General features: G+C 37.9%; 1 protein-coding gene across 2 annotated transcripts in view; it reads left to right on the top strand.

Moving 5' to 3' along the window:
• Positions 1-26,628, top strand: part of LOC117432306 (low-density lipoprotein receptor-related protein 4-like) — a 78,561-nt gene that overhangs the window by 14,064 nt on the left and 37,869 nt on the right. For both annotated transcript variants that reach the window (XM_034054016.3, XM_059002240.1), the window contains exon 2: positions 22,931-23,077. In XM_034054016.3, coding sequence (XP_033909907.1) covers positions 22,931-23,077 — 147 coding nt within the window. The remainder of the gene's footprint in view (positions 1-22,930; positions 23,078-26,628) is intronic.

The raw sequence follows: 26,628 nt of genomic DNA, 5'->3' as shown, positions 1-26,628 counted from the left end.
AGACAGTAAAACTGCTGTTTGTTTCAGTTTTCCAGAGTAAGGGTGTCGTCAGTGTGCTGTAACAGCAAGGGTTCCTTGTTCCTTCTTGTTTGAGTGAGGTCTTATGTCTCTGTGCTGCAGGGTGTTGTTTTGTGTGTAAAACTGTCAGTGAATTTAGACTTCAAATAAAAAGAATTACAAAATCTGCAATCAGTTGCAAAAAAACCCAAAACATTTTGATTTATTTAATGTGTTTTGAAGCATTCATATTTTTGGAATGTTTTAAATACTTTTTTTAGAAGGATGTGATGTATATGTAGCTACAATTTTGTTATTCAGACCCATTATATTTAATTAACTTTGCTTTGGCTCAAAAGATTAGGTTAATTTTCTAATTCCTAGCATTCTCGGTCAGAAGCATACAGTTGAATGAAAATAGCACTAATATAAATCTGTTTCTTTTGTCACCACTCGGTTGCATCTGTTTCTGAACAAAACATGTATCTGCAGTTCAGAAAGCAATTAACACGTGCATAGACCGGCTGACTCTGGCTTTCTGGTATTGCAATTTGAACCAGTTGTATAGGCATTCTTCTTACCATGTGCATTTCATTTTCTCTTCTGTTTCTCTCACAGGCTGTGCTGTGCCCTTTCACTGAGCATTTTATACTTCCCATTTTTGCAGATTGCAGCATAACTGGAGTAGGAGGGTGGCTGAGATGGGGTCAGATAAAGAGATTTCGGAGTGGTTGCAATTTCTCGTCATAATTATATATGGAGCTGTTCTGTCTGTACCAAGTGAACCTGAACTGCATGGATGAGGCTTCCAGGGTCTCTGAATAGAAGAGAATTGTCTGCTTATTGGACTTTGGAAGTCTTAGGATTGCTTACACGCTGCACGACAAGGTACCTAGCTTGGCCAGCAGCCAACGCTATTGTGATTGTGTGTAACACAGTGTGTTGCCCTTGATTTGATCTGGGCACTGGGAATGTGCATTGTTATAAAGAGCACCTGGTCAGGGATTACATTTTCCAGTATATCAGGTTTTACTGATTAGATACTTTTCTGGACCAAGGAGATTGATGCATGGATAACATTTGTTGTGTTCTTTTTTGTAACATTGCAAGTAAACACGAGTAGGCCCCTGCTAAAATGGAACAACACACGTCACCCAGTTGTTAAGAAGTGTTGTTTGTTATTGTGTTGTACAAATAAATATTTATTTTGAGAAGGGGGGCATTCTTGAATGAATAACACTCAGAATTCAGTACTTGGATTATATACTGTAAATTACTCTTGCTACAAAACTCTTGCTGCAAAAGTTTCAGTATCAAATATAGAGAAAAGTTTAACATGAACAATGCTAATCAGGTCAGTTCAGAAACTGTTTCAGCAGCACTGTAATGGTTGGAAAGTTTGTACAGACCTGAGACAGAACTATGACAGAAAGTTTAATGCAGCCAAGATAACTTGCTGGAACTTCCCATTTCCTTTCAACCTTTTCTTTTTGGTTAAGATTTTTCTAGCAGAGCAACAGTGGTGGGCTTTAAAGGGAAAATTATATCCAGGTCAGTGAGAAGTCAGATGAAGGGTCACCAATGGGTCACCCAAGATTCTTGATACAAGCGTCCATTGAATAATGTTGGCAGTGTTTTTTAGTGGTATGGGTTATAATGAGTTTGCAGATCTGTTGAATGGTGGGGCCATCATCATTATTATCATCATCATCATCAGAATTGCAGTCCCATTGTTGATATTAATGACGAATATAAAATGGTTCTCATAATTAAACCCCAGTGTTAGTACTGCATTATACTGTATATAAATGACAATGTTCTCCGGCAAGACCACTAGCAGCAGATATCGGTCCCTCATCTATTTCAGCCCAAAAAGGGTCACTGTTTACCAGTTCCAGGATTAATGTACATACAGTATGCACATCTATTAAAACGGGAACTTGACAAAGGTTTGCAGTCTGCCAATGTACGAGCATCCCTGATTGAGAACAAATGAATCTGGTCCCATTCCATCCTGAACCCGGGGGTGCTAATAGCTGCCAACTGGCATCCATATTCTGTCCATAAGACATACTTTGGGTCAGTAACAATAGAGCACTAGTTGGAAGGCAGGGTTATCATATTGATCCTTAATAGTCTCTTGACAGTGCATGCACATTAAGTCCAGCAATAAGGTTGCTGTTGTGTAATTCCCTTGTTCGGGATCGTTTAGTCAGGCCTCAAAGAACTTTTTAAAGCGGATCTTGTGCTGCACGCTTTTGGTGACAGCTGCGAGGAACCCGTCCATGGAGAGTCCCTTGAATTAACACAGCCAGTGACATTGTCTGCACCTCAAAGGGAAGGTCTCTGGAGGGCTCGGGGTGTGTCCCGTTTTTTAGTGACCTGTCCGCCTTACCGAGTCCATTGAAGCGGATCCTGCCACAAAGTTCCAGACATGCCTTCTGTTTCAAAACAGCCTATAAAGAACCCCCACACACTTCATTGTTGGACTGTAAGTTAGAACAGAACTGTATTTCCTCTTCACTATTATTCGGCATTTCTGTGAGGGACAAGCTAGTGCTGCCAATTGGTAATTCGTGGTTTTGGCAGGCCAATTGATAATTGCTGCTTGGAGCCTTGTTAGTGGCAGTTTGTTGCAGTCCAACAGTGACCCACTGGACCTTGGGCCTTGTGTAACACCTCAGATCACAGGCAGTAAACGTGGGCCTTTGTTGTTTTATAGCCTGATGCATAGAGAGGGCTCCTGTGGGAATGAAAAACAATGTAATCAAAGAAGAGTCATGTGTTTTTATTTCTTTTAAAGAAAAAAAGACTGGAGTAACACATTTGGAATTTTAGATTGTATTGCAATACATTTTGAAGTCTTTTCTTTTTAAAACAGATTCATACGAGTCCAAAGTTAAAAGAAAGTTTGGTTAAGTGTTTAGCAATTTATTTGAAATAGATCCTGTTCACAATGCTATTTAGTTACAGTAGGATAAATCAGCCACACAAAACGAATGCATTCTATCAGCCAGATTAATAGCATTTTGCTGACTGCTTATTTAAATGTACAATTTGTGGGATTTACATATGCTATTTAATTAAATGAACTTGGCCACTTTGTTCCATTGGTCATATTGATTAGAAGAGTAGCCAAAAGCTTATTGTAATGTACTCTGGGATTTGCATGCATTGAACTCCATGTCCCGCCATTCAGTACCACAGATATAGTAACCAGTATAAGCATTTAGTTGAGTCTTGCTCTTACAAGTGTGCTAAACTCCTACCTTTGATGCAAGCTGTTTAGTACTGTGTCATGTGTAGCAGTTCATCTGCAAGCATGATGTCATGACAGTGTTTGAGCTGTGTGTGTTAAAATTCAGTACTGTATATCATTATGTTACACATTACAAAAGGAATCTATCTTTAATTGATGTAATAAATTGATAAATTCATGCTGCAAAAATGATTAGTTCAGCTTCTCAGTTACTACAGCTGCATTAAATCATCACTGATTCCCTTAATCAGGACTGACTAGAATTACATTTATACATCTGCTTATGAACTTTACCCCCCAAAACACCCCTCATAGGAGAGACACAGCAGTGAAAACGGTATGGAGGGCAACTGATCTGCGGAGCATCTGTTGTAAGTGAAGAAAAATGCAGTTGATTTGCATTCCATACACATTGCTTTGGTGCTTTTATAGTAATTTAATTCCATCCCCTTTCTGCAGAGACAAAAGCAAACTCTCCTTTTAGTCTCATTATTTTCTAGCTAAAAGAGTGATTGAATCGGTTCAAGACAACATTTTGCTGACAGTTTAACTGATTTAACTTTTTCAAATCCTGCTGGTGACAATAACCACTCGACATTTGTATTATCTTTTTTTTCAAGAGGTGGTTTGAAAGCCATCTTATAACAGCAAGATGATAAGCAGCTTGCTGGGAACGTTTGGCTGTCGAAGCACAAGTGTTTGTCCAGCTAATTTGACAAGACTAGAGATATTAAAGATGGTCATAGCTTGCAGGTTTAGATTTCCCTTTTTAACTCTGAATGAAACCCTGATGTACTGAACCCCCCTGAAGAGTCTTAGAGCCACAGAGAGGCATTTTATTATGATCCATGCTGGCACGCCATGAGACGTAGAATTTGACTTCTGACAATTGGTATCTGGAGGCTCCTAATGTCTCCTTCCAAACCTTGCTTGGCTCAGGTTGCCCGTCCAGTCAGGAATTCCTAATCTACTTTCCAGCCAAAGGGGTCCTGTGTGAGTCATAGCCTATTGTGTGTCTGAAAAAGGGAGGAGAGAGGTGGAGCATCTGTCATGGAGCTAAATTTATAAATAATTGATCCTCCAGGACAATTAACCGCAGGCCCTTGAACTTTATTAGGGCTTTGTTCACCTGTTGAGGTATCTTTGTGATGTAAAGTAGCTCATAACATAAAACAAGGCACTACCGAATAACGTTTCACCCTCCAAAAGGAGGCTCAAACCCCTCCAATAGGCCTAAGAGTATTAGGAGGGAACACGTTGCATGTGTCCTCCTTGTAGCACTTATATTGTATACCAGGGAACTGAGAACTGAGACTTTGCTCCAGAGTCCTGTGCATTAACAAACTACCTGAACATGTGCTCATACAGTAAGATATATTCTTTGCTGTTTCAATGACCTTCTTTATACTACTATCGGTTCTTGAGAAATAACTAAATTTAAAGCATGGGGAATGATTTTGTCCACTGAAAGGCAAGCTTTGTAAAGAATGTATCCTCTTTTAAAAAAAGTATAAATGATGAAAAACAAAAAAAACTTCCACCCGCCGAATTGTAATGACTTTGTTTTTATTTTTGATGTTTTTTCATTTTTTTCAATCCTTTTGAATAGCTCTTTTTAAGTAAAAGGAAGAAAAAAACCCACACAGTTTCACACATTAACAGCAGTGCAATTTGGCAAAGATCTTTTGTTTAGTCTGCACCCCAGCCAGGCATTGTGGGAGAATCTTCCCTCTGCAGGGGATTGTGGGAATGGCTCTGGACCCACTCATCACTGCTGACAAATCAATGGGGGCCTTCACAAACTGAGACCCCAGGAATCCGCCTCAGCTTTGCAGAGAAACAGTGGGAACGGACCTTTGAAGATAATAAGAGATTCTGTGGATGTGGCTTGCTGCCTTAAAATTGGCTGTGAGATTTTCACTTTCTGTTATTTTGGACTTCTTTGTCTCCAGGTTTTTTGCGTTCTTTTTAATTTTTCCCCCCTGCATTCACTCCTGTTCCCCTCTGAAATGATTATTAAGTTTACTGCTGTGCTGGCTTTATGAATAGCAAACTAATACCAGGCCAAATTTCCAATAGGCTGTTCCTTGGGGTTTCTAAGTGGATGCTTGAGCTCTGTGCAGCCTCAACCATTCAGCCAAACCTATAAACAACTGCTGGTTTGTAACATAAATAATATTCTGCTCAGGCCAGTGAATTTCACATTGGATCACTGCGCATTGTGGCCATTTCAACTTTTTTTTGCTGTGCGCACGTAGGTTACAGAATTTGTAACCGTATGATTTAATAAGATGTGCTTATGCGTAAAATATGCTTAAAGAATGCACTTATGTGTGTTTCCTTCTCCCATAGAAAGAGTTAAAAACGAAATTGTTTCATCAGCAAGAAACGAGTTCTGTTTAGGTAGAACTAGTTAAATTAAGAAGTTGTTTTAAAAATAAATAAATAAATACAAGTTTTTTGCTCCTTGTCAATGCAGTCAACCTATCCAAATAAACTGTTTTAATATAATAAGCGCGCTGTTCTATTTTTTTTTGTTGTGTTTAATGTTTTATCATGGGGAAATGAAGTACCGTAATTCAGTGCATTGGTCTTAAAGCTATGTGTCCATAGGCCAGAATTTAGACACTAAATCACTTACCCAAACTTTAATATAATTAGCAGTGCAAGGAATGAGTGAGGGCTGTTCTGGGAGCGTGCAGCTTATTTGTGAAGCCCCTCTGCTAGTCCATTTGCTTGTTATGTTTTTAGTGGTTGTTTTTAGACATTCACATGAGAGTGTTTGGAGGTTTGACGACTGGGACTATCTGCCACGCTGGGCGTCTTTAGAAACTGTAGAACTGAAGCATGAATCGCTGGTCACTGCTAGGGTTTCATTAGTATTCCTTGTCCTAATTGTGCATTGCGAATGGACCGTGTGGTTGGGAATGCTCTTCCTGCGGGATCCTATCAATAATACTGCAAGCTGTCCCATAGAAGAGAATGACTCAGTCCTTGGTTATGCCGCACAAGAGGTTAAGGGAGCTTCCAAAGATAAATTAATCAGTGGCCTGTTTTAGTCATCTGTTTTGGAGAACTAATGCACACTTAAGCATTTCGAATCAGCCGCAGTGTTTGGTATGTCTTGCTGTACTAGCGTCTTCATTATATTTACACAGCGATATCTACAGATTTGTCAGTTTCAAACTGCTGAACTCCTGGCAGTCCATCATATTAAAACGGTTTTCTATTGCTCTGCTTAATGTTAACAGCATTAGCAATCATGAGCTGCTTATTTGTAAAACAAGAGTCTTTTTGTTTGGGGAGTGCTAAATAACATGGCAGAGCAGTTTAATCATTGCACATTCATTTGATTTATAGCTGTGCGTTCTATAACTACAGTCATAACTCGATCACATTAGCAGCCATCAGGCAATCAGCTAGTAATGCATTGACTCAGCATTTAATCACAGTTCCCTTGTTTGCAACTTAACACCATTTTATTTGTACTACATGTTAATGGATATTATTATTATTATTATTATTATTATTATTATTATTATTAATTGGTCATTTAGCAGTCACTTTTATCCAAAATGACTTAGAGACCAGGGGGTGAACTGCATCACAACTGCTGCTGCAGAGTGACTTACAACAGGACCTTGTTAACAAGCCCCTTTCTCTAACCACTGGACCACCAAGCCTCCTAATGGATATTTATTATCCAAGTTATTTAACAGGAGTTGCCGATTGTAGCAGTTGCTGATATGCTAAATCAAGCGTGTGAAGTGTTTCAAAGAGTACGTTTGCGGGGTTCCGAAAAATATAGCATTATACGTCCCCACGTGTTGCTACAACTGTTTAAATAATGCATCTGTCATTTTTCTTTTCATTGTTAACAGCCTGACAACTTTTTACACTTATAACTTTAAAGTCTGTTTCAAAGCTCTTTTCAAAATGTCCGCTCTAAAGCACTGATAGTGTAAGGATTGTTGTCCACATTGTAACAGGTAACACAGCAATAATAATCTATGATGTTGTACGGAAAAGAAAAGCCAAAGCACTTGTTATGTGTTTGTTTTTTTTTCTTTTTTTTAATCTGTTTTCCTGCAGTGATTTAGAGGACAGAACCCCAGTGCACTAGCACGGCCATTTTGAAAAGAGATTTGAAACAGACTTTAAAATTTATAAGTGCAAAAAGTTGTCAGGATGTTAACAATGAAAAGAGACACGACAGGTACGTTATTTAAACAGTTGTAGCAACACGTGGGGAAGTGTAACACTATATTTTTCAGAACCCCACTATTTAGTCTCAAATGTCCTTTTCCTCTGAAAGAAACAACCTCTCAACCAAATAAATAAGCAAATAAAGAATCTTCTTGTCTGGTTCCTGAAAATCCGCCAACCTCCACTCAGACTGCTAATCCTGCATGGATCACGAGTGCCATATTTTTATTAGCAGCTGAGTCATTTTAACGCCAGATGCTTGTTTAAAAGTTGCCACCAGCATTAGGAAAGTGTTTGAAGCGACTTGGGTACAGCTGAATGCCTGAGGTGAAACTCAGCTCTGAGAAGAATGAATAAACATACTGCTAAATTAGCAGCACATGCATTTTATACTTTTATAGGCGCTTTCTATTACATTTATCACCCTGCGCTGTTTATTTCCTTAGTTTACAGGATGCACCATTTATTAATAAGTGTTACCATTTTAATTTTAATTAATCCTCTCTACTGGTATTTATTAGTGGGGGGGGATTATACAGTGTATGGAGGCAATGACAAAGGAAGATCATTTTCTTTTAAATGACCTGCCTGATTAAAAAACAAAACATTCAAGTGTTTATAATAAGGCTCCTGCAAGAAGCTGGAACTTTAACTTCAGCAAACTTATAAAAAAAAAAATAATAATAATAATAATAATAATAATAATAATAATGTAATAATTGCCAACACAGTGCTTTTTCTTGAAACCTGATGTCAGATTCATTTAACAACTGTATTGCTAAACCACATCAATCCCTACGTTACAGTTTTTAAAACGCACTGGCATAAAACCCAAATGCTTTCATCTTTTATTTTTTTTTCCTTTATTGAAATGTTCCTTCTCTCTGAAGGGCAGGTTTGTCTCATCCTCCTTTAATCAAAGTACAGAGTATTCCGATAGCAGCCAACTGTCTTGATGTCCCGAAGCCAGGCAGCGAAGATCCTGACAGTTGTCTGTTGTTTCATGTGGGTTTCTGCCAGTAGCTCTGGCATGCCTCGTACAGCGATATCCGTTTTGCTTTAAATGTTCTTGTCATCATTAGATTGAATGGCCTTGATGTGGCTCTTTCGATTGAGGAGTCAATGGAAAAGTAGGGTAAAAGGAAATGCAGACATATTCATCAATTGACGGTCTGTGATTTACTGTAGATCAGGGCTGGGCACAACACTAAGGAACTGAATGGAGATTATTTAGTTGACTTTATCAAACTTGTCTGAATGACATGTTTTTCCAGTTTATAAAGCTTTATGATGCATACATTATCTTCCTATTTCTGCTAAATGAATGTGTTTTTGCTACCCACATGCACAAAAGTGAAGAACTGGGGCAGCAGTGTGGAGTAGTGGTTAGGGCTCTGGACTCTTGACCCGGAGGGTCATGGGTTCAATCCCAGGTGGGGCACATTGCTGCTGTACCCTTGAGCAAGGTACTTTACCTAGATTGCTCCAGTAAAAACCCAACTGTATAAATGGGTAATTGTATGTAAAAAATAATGTGATATCTTGTAACAATTGTAAGTCGCCCTGGATAAGGGCGTCTGCTAAGAAATAAATAATAATAACTTTGGAGTTTTTGCCACAATATTGCTGTAGACAATATTCAAAAAAAAAAAAAAAAAAAGAAAACGTGCACCTTGTGTACCTCTTTCAATATGAAGAAAAAGCTACACTTTTTCCATTAAATGCTTTTCTGCACCACGCAAGAGTTTTCTGCACGAAGCCTTTAAGAAGGTTTGCTTACTCAATACATAATGTGTGTGCTTGAAAGAAAAACAAAATCAGATGTACTGATGCTTTATAAACCAAAGTAACAATGTCTCTCTTGGCCGTAGCCTAGCAGGAGTTAACCCTTAGTTCTACAGCAGAATTGTTTGTAAATGTTTGACAGGTGAAATACTGTGGGAACTGCAGGGATGGGTTTTTTTTTGTGGTGTTTGTTTGAATCTCGGAGGTACATTTTGAATGCTCCGTACAAATAGCTGATCAGGAGCATAAAATAACAACCAGTTTAAAAAAAATAAAAATAGTAGTATTCTGCAGTAATAAGTAATTTAGTTACACTTTTTTTAAATTCAAGGAAATGGCCATATGATTTGTTTAAAAATCAACCATTTTGAAAAAATAAATCAGAGCAATACGCAGTTCTTAATGGCAAAATAAATCTGCTTGATTCATTCACCTTTTGATTATTTGCAAACAAGGTCAGTGAGGTCCTGAGAACCCTAAAAAATGTGTGGTATTTTCTTTTTTTTTTACTTTTATTTTGTGTGTTGTGTTGCTTTTTAAAAAAGAGGATGTGGGGAGGGGGTGGTGGTGATGGTGGAGGAAAGTAGCCGCGGGGAGAGATGAATTGTTTGGTGTACCCGGTTGGCAGGGACCATTGTTCATCTTTCCCATTGAGCTGGAGGAGAGAGAAATGTTCACACGCCATTTTCAGGCATCCTGCTGGGCAGGCTAGGAAGGGGGCCTTAGAGCTGGTCAATAAGATTTGGCCATACAGATACATTAGTGTGAATAGACAGTCTTTGTTAATAAAAAACAACCAACAACAAAAAACAAATCCTCAGGTTAACTGTTTCGTTTCTTTAAATCTGCTCATTTTCTTGGAACACGATGGCTTTCATATCTTTTTAACTGTAGCCCACTGAATTTTACTGTCACTTTGCGGTCCATGTGCTGCAATGTCATACTGACTTGTTAGAGTTTGGAATAAAATTAGTTAACGCTACAAGTTGCTCATCTTTTTGAACCCCCTGGAGTTCATTAAGTGCATTTAAAGAGGGCTTGAGCACAAAGAGGCCTGTTGAAACAGGCAGGGATTCCTCAATGCTCCAACCTGCTGATTACCCCCCCCCCCCACCCCTTGTCTTAGGCTTTCACTTCCAAAATAAAGCTGCTTCGTCCCAGTGAATGGATAAGGAGACAAGTTCAATGATAACAAATGTTTCTTTGTAAGGTTTTGCCTTACGGAAACCAACAGTACTGACCAGTTCCTTTCATGGAACATGCCATTCAGATGGTGAGCAGTGCATGTGGCCGGAAAAACCAAAGAAGAGGGGTTTCTGTCAAGCAGAAGCTCATAAAAAGTGACTGATTAGCTGACAAATTCACTGTTCTTAATTGCAGACCATGATTGTGAATAGAGGGGGTGCCACAGGATTGTTGACTGTTTGATGAGGCGCACAATGGGAGTATTAATCCTGGAAAATCTGTTCGGAGAGGGAAGCAGTATACCAGATTTCGGCAGAAAAGTAATTTGAGGTTCGAAGCACCCAGCTAAAAAACGTAAACTGCTGGGGTGTTTGTGTGTGTGTGACCTTCCCCCTTGGTCTTCTCATTAACAGCCTGCACAAGCCATGCCAACCTGTTGTTAATGAACATCTTACTTACCAATGAAACAACTCATTGTTACCCGTAAATTTAAAAGACCCCCCCTGACTGGTGTAATAAGTAGCCAGTCAAACCACCACGTAGGTCTGCTTCTATGCTTTGCTTTTGATTACCATGACTGTATTTGTACTGTTTTTCTGGTCTGTGATTTGAGTCACGCAACTGGTAAACTAATATTTGATAAGTTTGAGAGAGCTTTGCTAGGTATTTCCATGGCTCCAGGTGGTTCAACTAAAGAGCCTGGTCTGGTGTTCAGAGTACCTAAACAAACCATTTACTGTAACAGTTACTCACAGCACAGAGTAACCTTGTACCTCCTCTTAGTTAATCCCCAATTAAATGCACAAGTGTTCCTAAGTTCCTTGTACCTCAGAGACCCTTAAAGCAAGCTATTGGTAACCTGTTAATACTGCAGTTTTATTTAATAGCAATTATTCTATGTTAATGTAATGTGTTTAGAAAAGTATTCCATAGTGATTTACCAGACAATTTAATCCATATTTTACCAGTTCCAGTTTTCCTATTGGTGTGGCACAGTAGTTTAGAAAGTCATTATTAATTACTGACTTTATAGTAGAAATATGTTGTGCCGGAGTTGAGGCCCAGCTGGAGAGGAAGACCAAGAGCCACTTTTTGTACTCCCTTTAGGCCAACTTTAGGGTGTACAGGATTACCACCTAATACAGAACCGTACACGCAGAACAACCTGCTATATTTAGACGTAGCAGTGCTCTGTATGCGTTTTAATGTTTCTTTTGGCTCCAGATCAATACAAACTCCACATCCAGAAGTAATTCAGCACACAGACTGACAGCAGTACTTTTGGAGCAATGCTTGGGACACAAGAACTTGTAAAATTGTGGTTTCATATTATAACATTTATAGTATAGATAATTGGCTTTTTATAATGATATTTTTTAATCCATGTAGTCTCCAGTGTGGAGCAAAGACTTGTTGTTTAGGAAATATGCTGACTAAATTATATGAAACATTTTTTTTTTCAAAGAAGCATAATCTAGAAAGTTGTAGTACAATTAACAAAATAAAGTGTTTAGGTGCACAATTATGTGAGGTTATTTTGTTTTTATTGTGGGGTTTTGGACCCCTGACCGCTACACACAAAAAAAAAAAGCAAAACTGGTTTAAAGGATTAATTAGTTTTTTTAATTGTCTTGTTAAGTCATCCCAACGTCTTGTTACATTAACTGTTTTATGTTCATTTCACAAAAACAGGATGCCAAAAACGAGATATGATTTATAATTTAAACATTTGGTGTTAATTGAGACCGTTGATCTCTAATTGCCGCTTATTCATTCTTCTCTCATTTTAAAAGGTTTGTTGTTTGCCTAAGTAAATGCTTTCAGGGAAGCTTGACATTTTTATGAAAAGGAAACTGTTAGTAATTTGTCGAATAATGCAATTTTATAGTATTTTATTATTGTTATTATTTTTATTTTATTTATTTTTTTATTAAACTATTCCAATTTTTTTTTGTGGAAATGGAGACTAAAGTAATAATCTGCTCAAGGCAGTTTATGAATTGTTTTTTTTGCAATTAGGCCTATTTGACTTCCATTGTACTGCAGATCAGATCTGCCATCTTACAGTTATTGTTATTTGTAGTCCAGTCTTTCTTTACCGATGTTGAAAACTGCTTAATAAAAAGTTTCAAAGGGATATACAGTATCTAAAACACCTGATTCCTTTAGCACTGTGGGCTGAGACTACAGTCCAGATAACTGGACTTGAATGTTGTCTCCAGTAGATCACTTGCCAAAGGACAACCTGTACTCGGTTTTCTCTGGGATACTTCACATTGTGATCAAATATATAGGCACCTTCTCATTTTTCTTGTGCTCATTTAATTCAGATTACTTTTGAACTTTGAACAAAAATAAAAATGGAAATCTATATCTGAAATGTGTCTATATAGTAGATACATAATTAGAACATTTAACACAAAATAGTTACACAAACCACAGTGTGAGGTTTCAGGTTAGGGTTTGACCAAAGTTAGTTAAGACAATTTATTACTGTGTGTAGCATTAAAACTGAGAACAGACTGTGTAAATGGTTTGCAGACGACTAGTTAAAGGGGATGTGCATTTGGAACCAATAAAAAATATGTGTTTATTGGTTTTAAAAAAGGCTGTGCGTAGTGATTTTATTTTTTATTATTGAAATTGTTCAATTGGCTTTTTACATTTACATTTTATTTTTAGGCTCAAAATAAAGTAAAATATTAGCAAACATAATACACGTGAAGAAACACTAGTTTAGTTTTCTTCAGTCTTACAAGCATAACACAAACTTGAAATCTTCTAGCTGAGTTTCACTGACGATGGGGGCTGTGTGGTTTCTGGAGTGGAGTGTCCTGCCCCGCATGGAGGGATTTGGTTGTCCTGAACAGTGTGCTTTGAGTTCTGCCTTGGCTGCCACTGACCACAGCGAGTCGACTCTGTTCCATACAAGGTCTCCCTCGATCTCTCTAATTGTGGCCTGGATGTTTCTGTGAAATCAGAACATGATGTTTGCGGTCGGTTTAGTTGACTGTTCCAATGTGAGGAAGGGTTGGATGGTGGGGCGTGAGAAAGCAAAAAAGTTCCAGAAATTGCTTTTTTTTTGTAATACTTGGATACATTTTATTTTATTTGAGTTTTACCATACAATGTCACATGTTTTTCAAACACTATTTAAATGCAGTCAGTATCAATTAAAATAATTTCATTTCAGTTTATTTAAAGCGTACTTTTCACACCTAATCATTGAAATGAGCTGTGTTAACTGCTTTCATTTTTGACAAAGGGACGCCTTTTATTGGTTTTTCTTGTAGAAGTGAAAGATAGGCATTGTGAACCTCAGCGCTGAACAGGGCCCTAGAAAGTGACACACATTATTCCTTTTTAGAGGGCTGAAGAGGTCACATAGAATTCAGTGACCAGGAATTACAAGCAGGGACGCCACACGGTCAGCAAATCACTAGGGGTTACAATTTTCCTTTGGGAACCCAAAGCTAACCAGGGAGGATGTTTGCAATAGACTTCTTTGCCTATTGCCAGGCGGACAAATTCAGCTTGCTTTGTTGATTGTTACAGGAAAGGCTGTACTCCCTTCAGCTTCTCACAATGATCCATTCATTAAAAGGCACATTGTCAGATCGCAATGAGTCTCTGCTAATACAAAAAAAAAAAAAAAAAAAAAATGCTGTACCTACATTAGTGGAGATTTTAGAAATTTGGGACATTCCTGATCAGCTTCAGGCAATCTGCCACTGTGCCTCCCTTGCATACTATAGATCAGGGGTGTCCAATCCTGATCCTGGAAGGCTGGTGTCCCTCCAGGTTTTTGTTCCAACTGTACCCTAAATTACTTAATTGGACCAATTAAGGATTGGACACCCCTGCTGTAGACGTTCCTGAAATAATTCCTGAGGGTAGTTTTTACCAACCAGGGAGATGAAAAACCTTCCCCATGAATTTAGGCGTGAGACTCCTGTTGTGAGTGTTTCTGTGTTTAGGGATCAGTGCCACGCTCGCTGCTGGAATCGGAGGTCACAAACTCATTCGGGCACCCAGCTAAGTGATAACTCTTCCACGCTGAACTGCAGAAACACAAAGAAGCCCTTTGTTTAACACAGCAGCTGTTTACAGTTTCAAACCCACAAACTGCCACCAACATTCATCTTTGCGTACTGGTGTGTAGGGCTATTATAAAGATAAACTGCCGTATGTCGGCGTCATTTTATGGAGTTCTGGCTGTTGACATTAACATTCCTTGATAAGCCATAACAGTGAGGGATGTGAAGACTGAGAACATAGTCCCCCCCCCCACAGGATGAAACTCTAACAAACATCTAGTTTAGTGAAGGTCGGATATATGGAAGGTTCGATTGTTAGAAAGGTATTGTTTACCCTGCAGTAACTAAAGTGGGGATCCTTTTAAACAATGAATTCCCAATTGCCATGGAGCTGAGATTAGACCCATATTTAGCGTAATGCTTTTTCTGTGACTGTTGACCCTTCTTGAGAATGCGTCCTGTGCTGTACAAGTATTAAATTGTTTAAATTGTTTTTCACTGTCCTCCCTTCCTTTCTTTCTTTGCACAAAAACTTAGCAACTCCGATCCCAAAGAAAATGAATGAGCGACAGCCCCCCAGTTACACTTCTACAATGTGAGCTTTGATATTAATGTCATAACTAGCCAGTGGCTTTTGGATCGTATGGGGAGACGTAACTGTTGTGCTGAGCCGTGTCTACGACAGGGTTCAAATTCAGTCCATAGCAGAGTTAACAAAGACCCCCGTACAGATGTTGAATGTTTGAGGTCTCAATTCCATTGATTTCTTTTCTTATGGCGACAGCTCAATTCCACACAAAACCACTCCTACCCAATGGAAGGCCAAAATCAATTTTCCTGTTAGCATGCCACCTGTGTCAGCTTCACTTTCGCATGCTGTATCCTTCTATACATATGCTGTCAGTCCCCTGCCAATATGTCAGCAGAAAGAGGACACTGTTGGTATTAAGGTCCAGAGGCTGTGTTTTTGTGTACCGATTCCTATGGCTGCTTGTCGTATTGATACACATCTTAATGAGCTTTTCAAATCCAATCTTTCAGTGCCAAGTCATGGGTGTTATCTTGGCAGTGTGGGTAGATGGTTGTATTAATTACATGGTGTTGATTTCTGCTTTATTTATTTTTTCTCCCTGCCTAAAGCCATGACGATGCACAGCTTGTATTGCAATGTCATATTTTCATATTAGTTATCCATTATTTAATATGGGGTAGACATTTTTATTGAAAGTTGGTATTTGTTAAAATGAGTATATGTGTGTGTGTGTGTGTAAGTAATAGATATGTGTAAACTGAAAGAATGACCATTTGTAATCCCAGTTGACAATATGTATTATGCCTACTTTAACATACTGCAAGAAAAGTGAGGTATTTCAAGAAGAGGTTTTTAATGTTGGTCCAATGTTTGTCTTTCATTAAGCCTTCATTAGTACTGTATGATTAGTACATATGTTATATAATCTATTTTGATACTGATCGCCTACAGTAATTATTAATTTTTCCAGTTGCACACTTTTCTAAGGGATCTGTACTAAAATAAGCACCAAATTATCACAATATTATAATTAAAATACCAGATCAACTCTAGTTTAAATTCCCTGGTATTGTAGCTTCCCCCACAATAAATCAGTTCAGACACATTTACCTTGTTCTTAACCGCCACTCCTCCCCAATTTTGACCAGAATCCAAGTGAGTTGACGAGAACTCAGTTTTTCTTTTTCTTTTTAATAACCTGACACCATTGCAAAGCAGTACTAGTATGACTAGATGTGTATTTGAGATTGATAGTGCAGTAACTCTCATGATATTGCTGTGAGTCTGGCGGTTTGATATGCTGTGACAGTGATGCACTGTGCTTCCCTGCACACCTGTCACCCCTTCTACTTTAAGAAAGTGATTGAATTGATTCCATAGTCAGATTACCCGATTTAATAAAGTACAGAGATGAGGAAGCGAGAACAGGACTGAAATGTCATCCTCCATAGCAATGAGGATAAGGAAAGGGCCGATGCTGGGGTGAGGGAAGAACAGGGATGTTACAACTGGCATGCATGATTTTTGCTAGTGAAATTTGAGGGCTGGGGTGCATATTGCATTTGGAGGAAAATAAAGCTATGAATGTCTCTGTACATCTGTTAAATCCCAAAGTCTACAGTATTCCCACCTTCAGTTTTGTTCAAGTTATGTATTTTCTATTACGAAAACTGGGTATAGTCACAACAGATCTGTAGTTTGTTTTACTCATTGTCCAAAATGAATCCAAACACAGGCTGGAAAAGAAATACATTTTATTGTCTTTCCGTCAGCTGCGTGCAACATGTGCATTTTAGGTCAGAACCACTCTAGTTAAATCTTGGAATGACATGAAAATGCAAATGGATAATTAGTAGGGTACTCGGGGAAAATGAAGTCTTAAAGGACGAATTATTGTCATTTTAATCAGAAACCACAGTAGCCATGCATGTAGAGTGGAAGCTCACTGATTCCATATGGGGACTGGAGGTTAGAAGGATAATATCATTGTGTAATGTACTGGAAAAGTTATGGAAAGCTAAGCTTTGCACACTAATGTGTTTTGCAGAAATAAATACATATATGTATTTTTACCAAAGAGATTGTGCTGCTGGGGACTTTTGTTCCAAAGCTTTCCTATTTGGAGGTGGAGATATGCAATATATGTACAGGTATGGCCAAAAGTTTTACATTACCTAGAATTTTAGGATTGAGTCCTAATAAAAAAATTAATAATACTAACTATATGAACATAATTTAAATCTTTTATTTAACATCATGTAATCAAATAAACTACAAAATGATATTGCTAAAGCCATAATAATAGTACAGTATTTCATGTTAGATTTTGAAATGTTTGTTAGTTTTTCATGAAGTATATGGAAAACTACAAAGCGTTATGTAATTCAATATGGTAACGTAACATTATTCACCAGGTTTCATTCGACTTTATGAAGCAAAATTAGTTCATTCTGTAGGTTGATGCAAAACTGTTGGCCATAGCTGTACATGTATAACCATCTCTTCCATTATGCACAATGAAAAAGCAACAGTCTAAGTTTTACATCAGTTGCTCATTGGGCACATACATAATGTTATTTACATTTTAAATAGTGAGCAAATAGGTTTGTTGATTGTTTGAGTAGTATTGTTCTTTGGGATAACAAAATACTGAGCTCAAGTCATGTGATTTCATAAAAACGCCAGGTGCTCACTGTTTGGTATTTGAGTTGAGTTAAAATTGCCTAAATGAGTTGATTAAGAATCTGTATAAATAGCCATTCGAAAAGACATGATTTTAATTAACGCAAGAACAGCGAAAAATACAACCATGCCCCGCTTGAGTAATGAAGATCGCCTTGTTGCTATCGGCATGATTGAAGGTGGCCTGTCTCTGAGAGAAGTTGCCTGGAGAATGAGATGTTCTGCTTCAACAATCAGCAGACTAGTCCAGAGAAACCAGGAAACCAGTTCTGTGAGGAACAGGCCACGTCCTGGAAGGCAGAGGGTCACCGCACTCGTGGTGAGTGTTATGCTGACTGTTGCATTGTTCAAGCCAACCAGTGGGGCAGTGGAAGTGTGATGATGTGGGGAGGAATCTCATTTAACACAAGAATGCCTTTGGTGCAGATTGAGGGCAACCTTACTGCTCAGTGATACATTGATGAAGTCCTTGAAGCAACAGTTTTTCTATTCCTGCAAGCCAGTCCGGAAGTGTCGATTTTCCAGCAGGACAATGCAAGACCACACAGTGCTAGGATTACAATTGCACGACTTCAAGAAAACAATGTCGAGGTCTTGCCATGGCCAGCTTTTTCTCCTGACCTGAGTCCAATAGAACATCTGTCGGACAAAATCACCAGTGCCATCCACAAGAGACAACCGCAACCATGATGGCTGTGTGAAGACTTTGAAGGGAATCTTGAGAAGTCTTGACAACATGTTTTAGATATTCAAAGCTTGGGTCTGCTTTCTGGCTTTAATTTTCAATATAAAAACTCAATAGGGGATGATTGCCACAGATGTAGTTTATCATGCTACAGACTTGGCCACAATCCGATGTTGCCATTTGGATAGGTTTGACGTCGGGACCGTCAAATCCAATTCTAGCCTGTGGCTGCCTCTTTTCAGCTCCTACTCCCTGCTACCTTGCAAATACAAACTGAACTATTTCACATGCTGTAATTGTCAGTAGGCAAGCTGTGAAAGTTGTAGACCGGGTCTTCATCCATGAGATTTGTCCTTGGACTTTTTTCTGTTGTGGGGGCCACCTGTACCCCTGTTTAGGTTGTGTTGTCTGGTCATTTATTTGTGGTCCTCACATCTACCCACATGTGATGCTTCTGCACTCTGTTGCTGTGGCAGTTTCTAAAAGTAATTCTGTATTGTTATCAATCCAGAACACATTTCTGTAAAGGAAGGGACTTCTTACTAATTTGGTGTATGAATCTGAAAAGTACATTGTACACTTTTATTCACATCATAAGAAAGAAGTAATACTTCAACCTTGTGGAAACCAAATTGCAGATTGCCATGGTTTAATGCCTTTAGGAACCATTTCTGTCAGTTTGCTGACAAGTTGATCCTGAAATCTCACTAATCCTTCAGTGCCACCTGCCCTTTCTGTCACTTTAGTTACCGGTACTTTCAAATTCAATCTGATTGTCTATTCAAATTGAACAAAATTGACTTAAAACAAGTGTAATCTCGTTTTGATTTGGGTTCAGCCTTTCATGCAACAACGGTTTTCCAGCGCAAGTCTGATTCAGTAATTAAGAGAAACGGTGCGTTGGCTGGTATTCCTCCATGTCTGTCAATGATATCAGTTTTTTGCAGCTTATTTTGACAAGTCTTCAGGATACTGTTCAGCCTGTCTGTAAGTTGATAAGGCTAACCTAAAATTTACCTGCAGCCTTATATATATATTTTTGTTTTGTTTTCTTTAATGAGACTTGGAGAAAAAACGAATATTGTTTATTTTTCAAAAAACAAACCTAGGTTTTAGAAAAGCTGTGGACAGGAATGTCTGTTGGTTAGGCATGTCATGACAGTTGTAGATTTGAAACAAAACCAAACTGAGAAACTGTAAATTTCAAAAGTGCAGGGCTTCAGAACCAATGGATCTGTTACCTTTCCTGCTGACCAGCAGCGTCGGTCTGATTAGTCAAGCCTAGTGTTTTATTGTGAGCCTCCAGTGCAATATCATTTTCCCCCTGATAGTTTAGTTGTATCTTGTTATCTGAGCCTCCTGAGACAAAAGATTTTAAATAACAGGGCTTCCTGCCGAGGAATCCTGTTTCACAAGACACAGGTGAAGAGTAATTACATGTGCTACACTTGTCCTTTTGCTGCTGTCTATTGATTTTGACTTATACACCCTATATTTTACAACACCGTGGGTGACTGTTAAAAGGTAGCCAGATAACACACATCACGCAGACTACAGTTTACTGTGGGATTTGGAGAATTTGAAACCCAGCTGAGATCTTAATACTTTTTTTTTTTCTTCATCAAAAAATAATATCCATGTATTTTGTTTGCGTTCTAAACATTTGAAAAGGATGCAATGCTGTTAAAGTTTTTGCAAACATTTTATGGGGTTCGATTTTAGAGATGACTGAGCTTTCCACCCTAATTATATTTTTTGGCAAGTACTCTGTTCTTTCATGTGGCTGAGTATGACATAACTGTGCAATAATCTTTCATTTTGTGTTTTATGAAAAGCCACAGATTAACCAGTTGTTTCGGCCAAACCTCTAATACTGTTTAAAAATGGCAGGCCTGCTTGCAAATTAACAACTTTTGGCAACTGTTGTCGTATACACCCATAGTTTCAAAGAAAACCCCAATTCGGTCAGGTTTCCCCGTCCGCACAACAACAGATTCCCAAAGCACTCCTAGTGGAATCTGCTCTTCATAATTAACGTTTTTTTTCCCTCCAGAAAGGTTATGTTTTGTATGCCTACTACCGCTTAAATCCTCTTTCAATGTTATGCAGATATAACCATGGATGAGAAGAAATTGCCAAAAATCTGCCCCCAGGCTTGGGCCAGCAGTATGAAAGAAACGGAGAGATTTTCTTTTGGGTCTAGCTGTAATGAAGACCCCAGCGGGGACATGAAGGGAATAGTTTAGAGTATAACATTTCCTTTGTCACTTGGACAATTCATGGAAAAAAAAATTAAGAAAAGTGAGAATGGGTGAAAAGGCATTAATTTTCTAAGGCTTGAGTGTTGTGAAAGGTTTTTGCCAAGCCTCCTGTGATGAGTTAATCCTTTGTTAGGAGTCCAGAAATAAAGACCCAACAAAACAAGAAGCTTCCACAAGTCTTTGAAATGGTGCTGATGATTAATTGGCAAATATTGCTCATTTTTCACTTTAAGTGAAAGATACTATTTCAGGTTTTTTTTTGGGGGGGGGGGGGGGGGTTATTGATGAATTGCATTTTTTGTGATAGACGAGGACATTTGTTTCTTTTTTTCTTCACGAAATGAACGTGAATACAGAAGCAAAATGTAATAGTCCTTGAGCTTCAGAAAATACACAAGTAAACCAATACTACTGGCTCTGAAAACTAATGAGAAGAAGTCATTACTCATGTTGTAGTGAAATCAGCATATGAAATGAAGAAAAGAAAACATGCATATGTGGAAAAGCTAAAGTATGCAGGCGGGGTCTTTAGTTACTCTTTCAAGTGGTTGGGCTCAGCTGTGATTAATTTGAGACATTGTTTTATTACTGCTTAAAAACAAATTGCATTAATATGAAGTGTATAAATTACTTGCAGTGTAGGGAGAAGCTTGCTGTGAACAGTGATGCTTTCTCCCCTAAAGAAACCCTGGTGTGACACTGCACCAACTAGACATGTCAGAGTTAGAAAGGAAAAAAATGTAAAGAAAAAAATTGTAATAGAGATTAAAAAACAAACAGTTGAACTTTTAAGAGCATTCGTTATCTCTGTACTGTATGAGTCACTAAAACTAAATAAAATGTCCTCTTACGGTAAGTTTCTTGTCAGTCGTATTTAACACTGAGTCGTACGCATAGAGCTTGCCTTGAACAAAACTGAAAGATGTAGAAGACCGCACACAACAATTTGCTTTTATACGTTTGTTCTTCTACTGTAGCGGCAACCTACTGCAGCCTAAAGAGTACTACTGCTTTAAAAAATAAAAAAAATAGATTAAACAAAAAGCTAGTTTAAGACCATTTTTACCTAAACTAAGTTTATCAATTTGCACAGGTAGCACAATTTAAACTGATACAGGATACAAATTAAGGCATTTTTAGAATTTTTAGGAGCCAAATAACCAACATGGACAAAGTACCTGACCATAATCAAAGTTAAAAAAAAAAAAAAAAAAAATACTAATGAAATTAGATAAACATATTCTCCATTAAGCGGTAGTGTAGTGTCTGGTCATATGGCTTAAGCCTTGGACTTCAGCACTCAGCCATGGCCCGGTATCCCATGGTACAGTCGATGCGATGGAATTCACACAGCCAGAGGATGTGTTCTGCAGCTAAGCATTGCTCCGCCCAGGGGTAAGGGGTCTTGGAAGCCCCCTAGGATATTGTTCATACAAAAAAACTGTTTGCAGAATCTGTGCATGGCAATTTGCACTTGGTACGGAGAATAATTGTTCAGTAAACTGGGCTGTAGAAATGCTATCTTCAGTGTAACCTTTGGGATGAGATGCACATGCTTATTTTGTAATGTTTTACTCCATGTGGATCGATGGGAACAACATGCAAGAGTTGGAATGTCTCTGCATGTCTCGATTCCAGGAAGTTACTAGGTTATCTTTTCTGTTCACTTATTGTCCATTTCTATAAAGTGAAACGAGACAAGTTCCAACCTCTGCTGTTGGCCTCTTTCATTCTGCCTCTCCGCAGTGGAAGCTGCAGTCCATGGTGTCCTGTCAAAGCACACTCTTTTAATTTGTAGCATAGGAGCAAAATGCTCCCAACTGGGGAATTTCAAGTGCAGCATTCTTGAATAATGTCCAAAACTCAAGGAGCAAATGTGTTACCTCCATTATAACCTAGAGGCTATGTTGTAAATTACAGAGCGAATGTTAAAAATGTAGTCACATTTGCTGCCAGTGGAGCACTTGTTTTTTTTTTTTCTCCCTCTGCTTGCTTGTTAAACCGAAAATTTCTATTCAGTATCTGCCAAAAACCATCCCTTTCTCTTTGCTTGTCGAGTTGCTAGCTAGTTAAACGATTATGACAGGTTGGCAGTGACATTTACAGGCGACAAGCTGTGACATGGTGATAAAGGAATGGAGTCCAAAGTTTCATAAGACGGTTACCATGGGACTTGGTGGGGGAAGTACTGGATGTTACTAGATGCTACTTGGTTAGAACACTGGATTTTTCTGGTATTGTTTTGGGGCATACATAAAACACAATTCCTTATAACCAAGCTTGTCTGTTTTTGTTTCGCAGCCATTGCAGGAAACACAGAATGCTCATGTGGACGAAATCATTTCACGTGTGCGGTGAATACCTTCGGGGAGTGCACCTGCATTCCAGCTCAGTGGCAGTGCGACGGGGACAATGACTGTGGGGACCACAGTGATGAAGACGGGTGCAGTAAGTCTTTGGATGACTGCTAAATAAATGCATGATAGAAGGCGGTCATGTAATGCTATTCCACTAGCAACTACAGAAGCTTACATTTATTGTATCGCCTTATTTTTGAGAAATCGCTATTTATTCATTGTAGACCCCATCCTGAAATCAGTGAAATAAATCTCTCAGCACCGGTATCATTTCTCCCAAGTCTAAGTGAAAAAAATGGAAAGCTTTTTAAGAAGTCAGGAGTCTCTTACATATTGGATGACTGCACTGTTAAATTTACCACACGAGTGAAAGATTTAATTGGATGAATGAAAAATCTGGACCCTTGATGTTTCAATAGATGCGGTCAGGCCCCAGCCGAGATTGGTGGTTCTCGTGTGGAATTTATGATTCAATGACTCCACATGCAAACTGTACACTGGGGACTGGACTCATAAAGCCATTGTAGGTTTTACCAACTTTCTAGTTATTTTCAACGTTTTCAATTTAATAACGATTGTGTAGGTGCCCTTATGAGAAGATTCTAAAAACGTATTTAGAAAGCTCAAATGTAGCAAACCACACTATTATTATTATTATTATTATTATTATTATTATTATTATTATTATTATTATTATTATTATTATTATTTATTTTTAACCCAGCCTCTGGTGTGTTTTGAATTGCATGCACAGAAGCTATGCATGTGTGCTGCACTACTGTACTGCTTGAATACTTCTCAATACAGATCTGGTGTAAGGTCTGTTTCAATTGTCTCAGGTTACATTAGATCCTGTAATAGCTTTGGCAAGGAAACAGGACCTTGTCAAAGGGTCTTGTGATTTGCAACAGAATGAGGCAAAGGAAAAAAATATCTATTCAATGTGTCTAACAAAATGCTTAGATTTCCAGAATACACACAGTTATTTAATACCAAACCCAAGGAATTAGCAGTGATTTTTTATATATATATATATATATATATAGAATGTAAGGTGTTTAACCCAAAATGAACAATCAGATATTTTTGTATAGAGGTACTTTTCTTTAGTGCAACAGCTGTTAAAATGGGCTCCAATTCCAAATAAATAAGATATTAAATTAAATAAATATTAATACTTTGGCTTTTTTCACTTACAAATCTAGTCTCTCCTGCTCTAACTGCAGAATTTAAATGAGGAAGGAGATAATGTGGTGGTTCTTAATGCATATCATCAAAAGGAGTTTTGAATTATTAATACACAGCGCTTCTGGGTTTGGGTGAAAGCAAAATGTTGTGATTTTTAAAGTAACTGTATTTATTAGCACTGACTGGCCAAAATCCAACCCAACCGTATATATCTTGGATAATGAATGTAGTCTCTGCTTGCTAAGTTGCTGTGACTTAAACTACAGTAAAATACGTACATTTCAGAGTGCGTAAGAAGAAACTTTAATGTCTTATTACATTTAAACTAATTTAAAATACAAACAAACAAAAATGTCCCATAAAAATGTTCAATGCATGTTATTTTTTAAAACATTTCCCCCAATGAGGTCCTTTTAAAGTTTACTTAGACATTTTTACACAGGAAAAGATGATAACAGGCACAAATGAAGTACTGTAATTTAAAAAAAAAAAAAAAATAGGTCAATGCTACTTTAACCATAACTTCAAACACTCAAATTCTGTGGTAAATCATTTTATGAAACTAGTTTGCTTTTTTATTTTCATCGTCATGTAAATTGTTATTTTCTCGGAAACAAGACCACTATCTATTTTGCAGACTTGATTTACATCTGTTAACATTTCATTGTGGCACCAGTTATGTTAAAGCAAGCCAGTTCCCAGTGTTTCAAGGACAGCATTCTAATTGTGATGCAGAGCATTTTAATATGCCTAAAAATCAACCCTATATGATTTTTTTTTTTAAAAAAATTTTACAACAGACTTTTTTAAGAAGATAAGGAGTCTTGGTATTAAGGTGCTTAAGCTTTGTCTTTACCAGTAACATCTCTGTGCTGTAAAATGTAATTAATATCTGCTCAAGTTTGGATGCCTTTTTGTTAATTTTCGTCACAACAGCTGGATAAGGAGTCCAATGTGCTAATTAATTTTTAGCACAAACTAATTTGTCTTTAGAAAATTGGGCCCCAGACCTACAGCAGCCAGGTTTAGAATTGCAAAAATTCCGATTAATATACAATATAAAATGCACTTGTGCAGTACAAAGTAAATGGAGAGAAGAACGTATTTACAGTGTGTCCAAAGCGAATTAGTAATTACCGTGTATGCTTACAACTTTTCTATTAGTTGCTGCAACATAATAATGCACCTATCATAATCCTAGGGTGTTGCTGACTCAGAAAATAGCACCCTTGTCTTTGGACCAGAACATCACACGTGTTACCCTCTGGAGGCACTCTGCACTATTAGAGCTGGCGTTCTACTTACGAGAAGTAAAGTTGTAACTTACTGTACTAGGTGTGGAAACTTAAGGTTCCACAAAACCATTATGTTCCAGAGTGAAAAAACAAGCGGCTTACCCATATGTTCTGGTTTTGTTTCTTGGTCTTTTTTTTGTCCTCAAATGTCTAATATTTTCAAATCAAGGCTAACGGCATGCCTCATTTATGCGCCATGCAGTACTCCTGCTGAGTTTAAAGGCTTTGACATTACGACCGCTGAGGGTGGGGGATGAGATAAAATAGATTTTTAACTTGAAAGCCCAAAACTGTGATGAAAGTCAGTTTAATACTCTTCAAATAAAGGGGGTAGTGAGCAACTGATAAACCTACACTGCCTCCAGCCCAATCTCAACTGCAGCAGTGGGACCCTGCTGGTGTTGTCTGGTCCAAACTAGATTGCTTCAGCCTGTAATCCCTCTGCTTATCAAGCGTAGCCAATCAGAAAGATCGCCCTTCCTATGGGTATACTTTCGAAACAGCGTGAGCTAAGAACATCTTTTAAAAGAAGATTACAGACAATATTTATCAGCTTTACCTCAGGGGGTCTGTTTTCTGATATTGCCATTATCTCCGTTTGAAGTAAAAAAAACCAAACAGCGAGGGAATGCCGAATTGTTTTTTTTTTTTTTTTTCTTTTGGTCTCAGGATTTATCTTGTATTTATATTGTGCATTTGCATAATCCCTTCTGAGCAGAAAACTTTTTGGCATCAAATCACAATATAGTTGTATAGTTTTAAAGTAAAAAATTACTATTCTAAAAAAAATATGAATATCTATAATTACATATGCTGGGGTCCAACTCGCAGAGCTTTTAACTTATTTGTTATTTAAAGACTGTTTTTTGATAAATTAGCAAAGTTCTATATGCTTGTTGTTGGCTTCTTTAAAGCATTATCTTGAGTTTTATGAGTACCAGTGTATTTAATTCACCCAAACAACAGTCTTTAAACAACTGGTAAGTAAAAGCCTTGTGAATAACAGAGAGAGAGAGTTCTGATAGGACATTAGTAATACGAGAAAGCTGCTACTAGATTTTTTCATCTTCTAAGTAATATCCACTTATTTTCCTTCCAAAGACTATCAGTATGATTACTTTTGATGGAGAGCAGAAACCTCTTCTTAATAATGTAATAA

This window comes from Acipenser ruthenus, chromosome 27 (genome assembly GCF_902713425.1).
Source record: "Acipenser ruthenus chromosome 27, fAciRut3.2 maternal haplotype, whole genome shotgun sequence".
Classification (NCBI taxonomy): domain Eukaryota; kingdom Metazoa; phylum Chordata; class Actinopteri; order Acipenseriformes; family Acipenseridae; genus Acipenser; species Acipenser ruthenus.
This window is presented reverse-complemented; position numbering and strand designations above follow the sequence as displayed.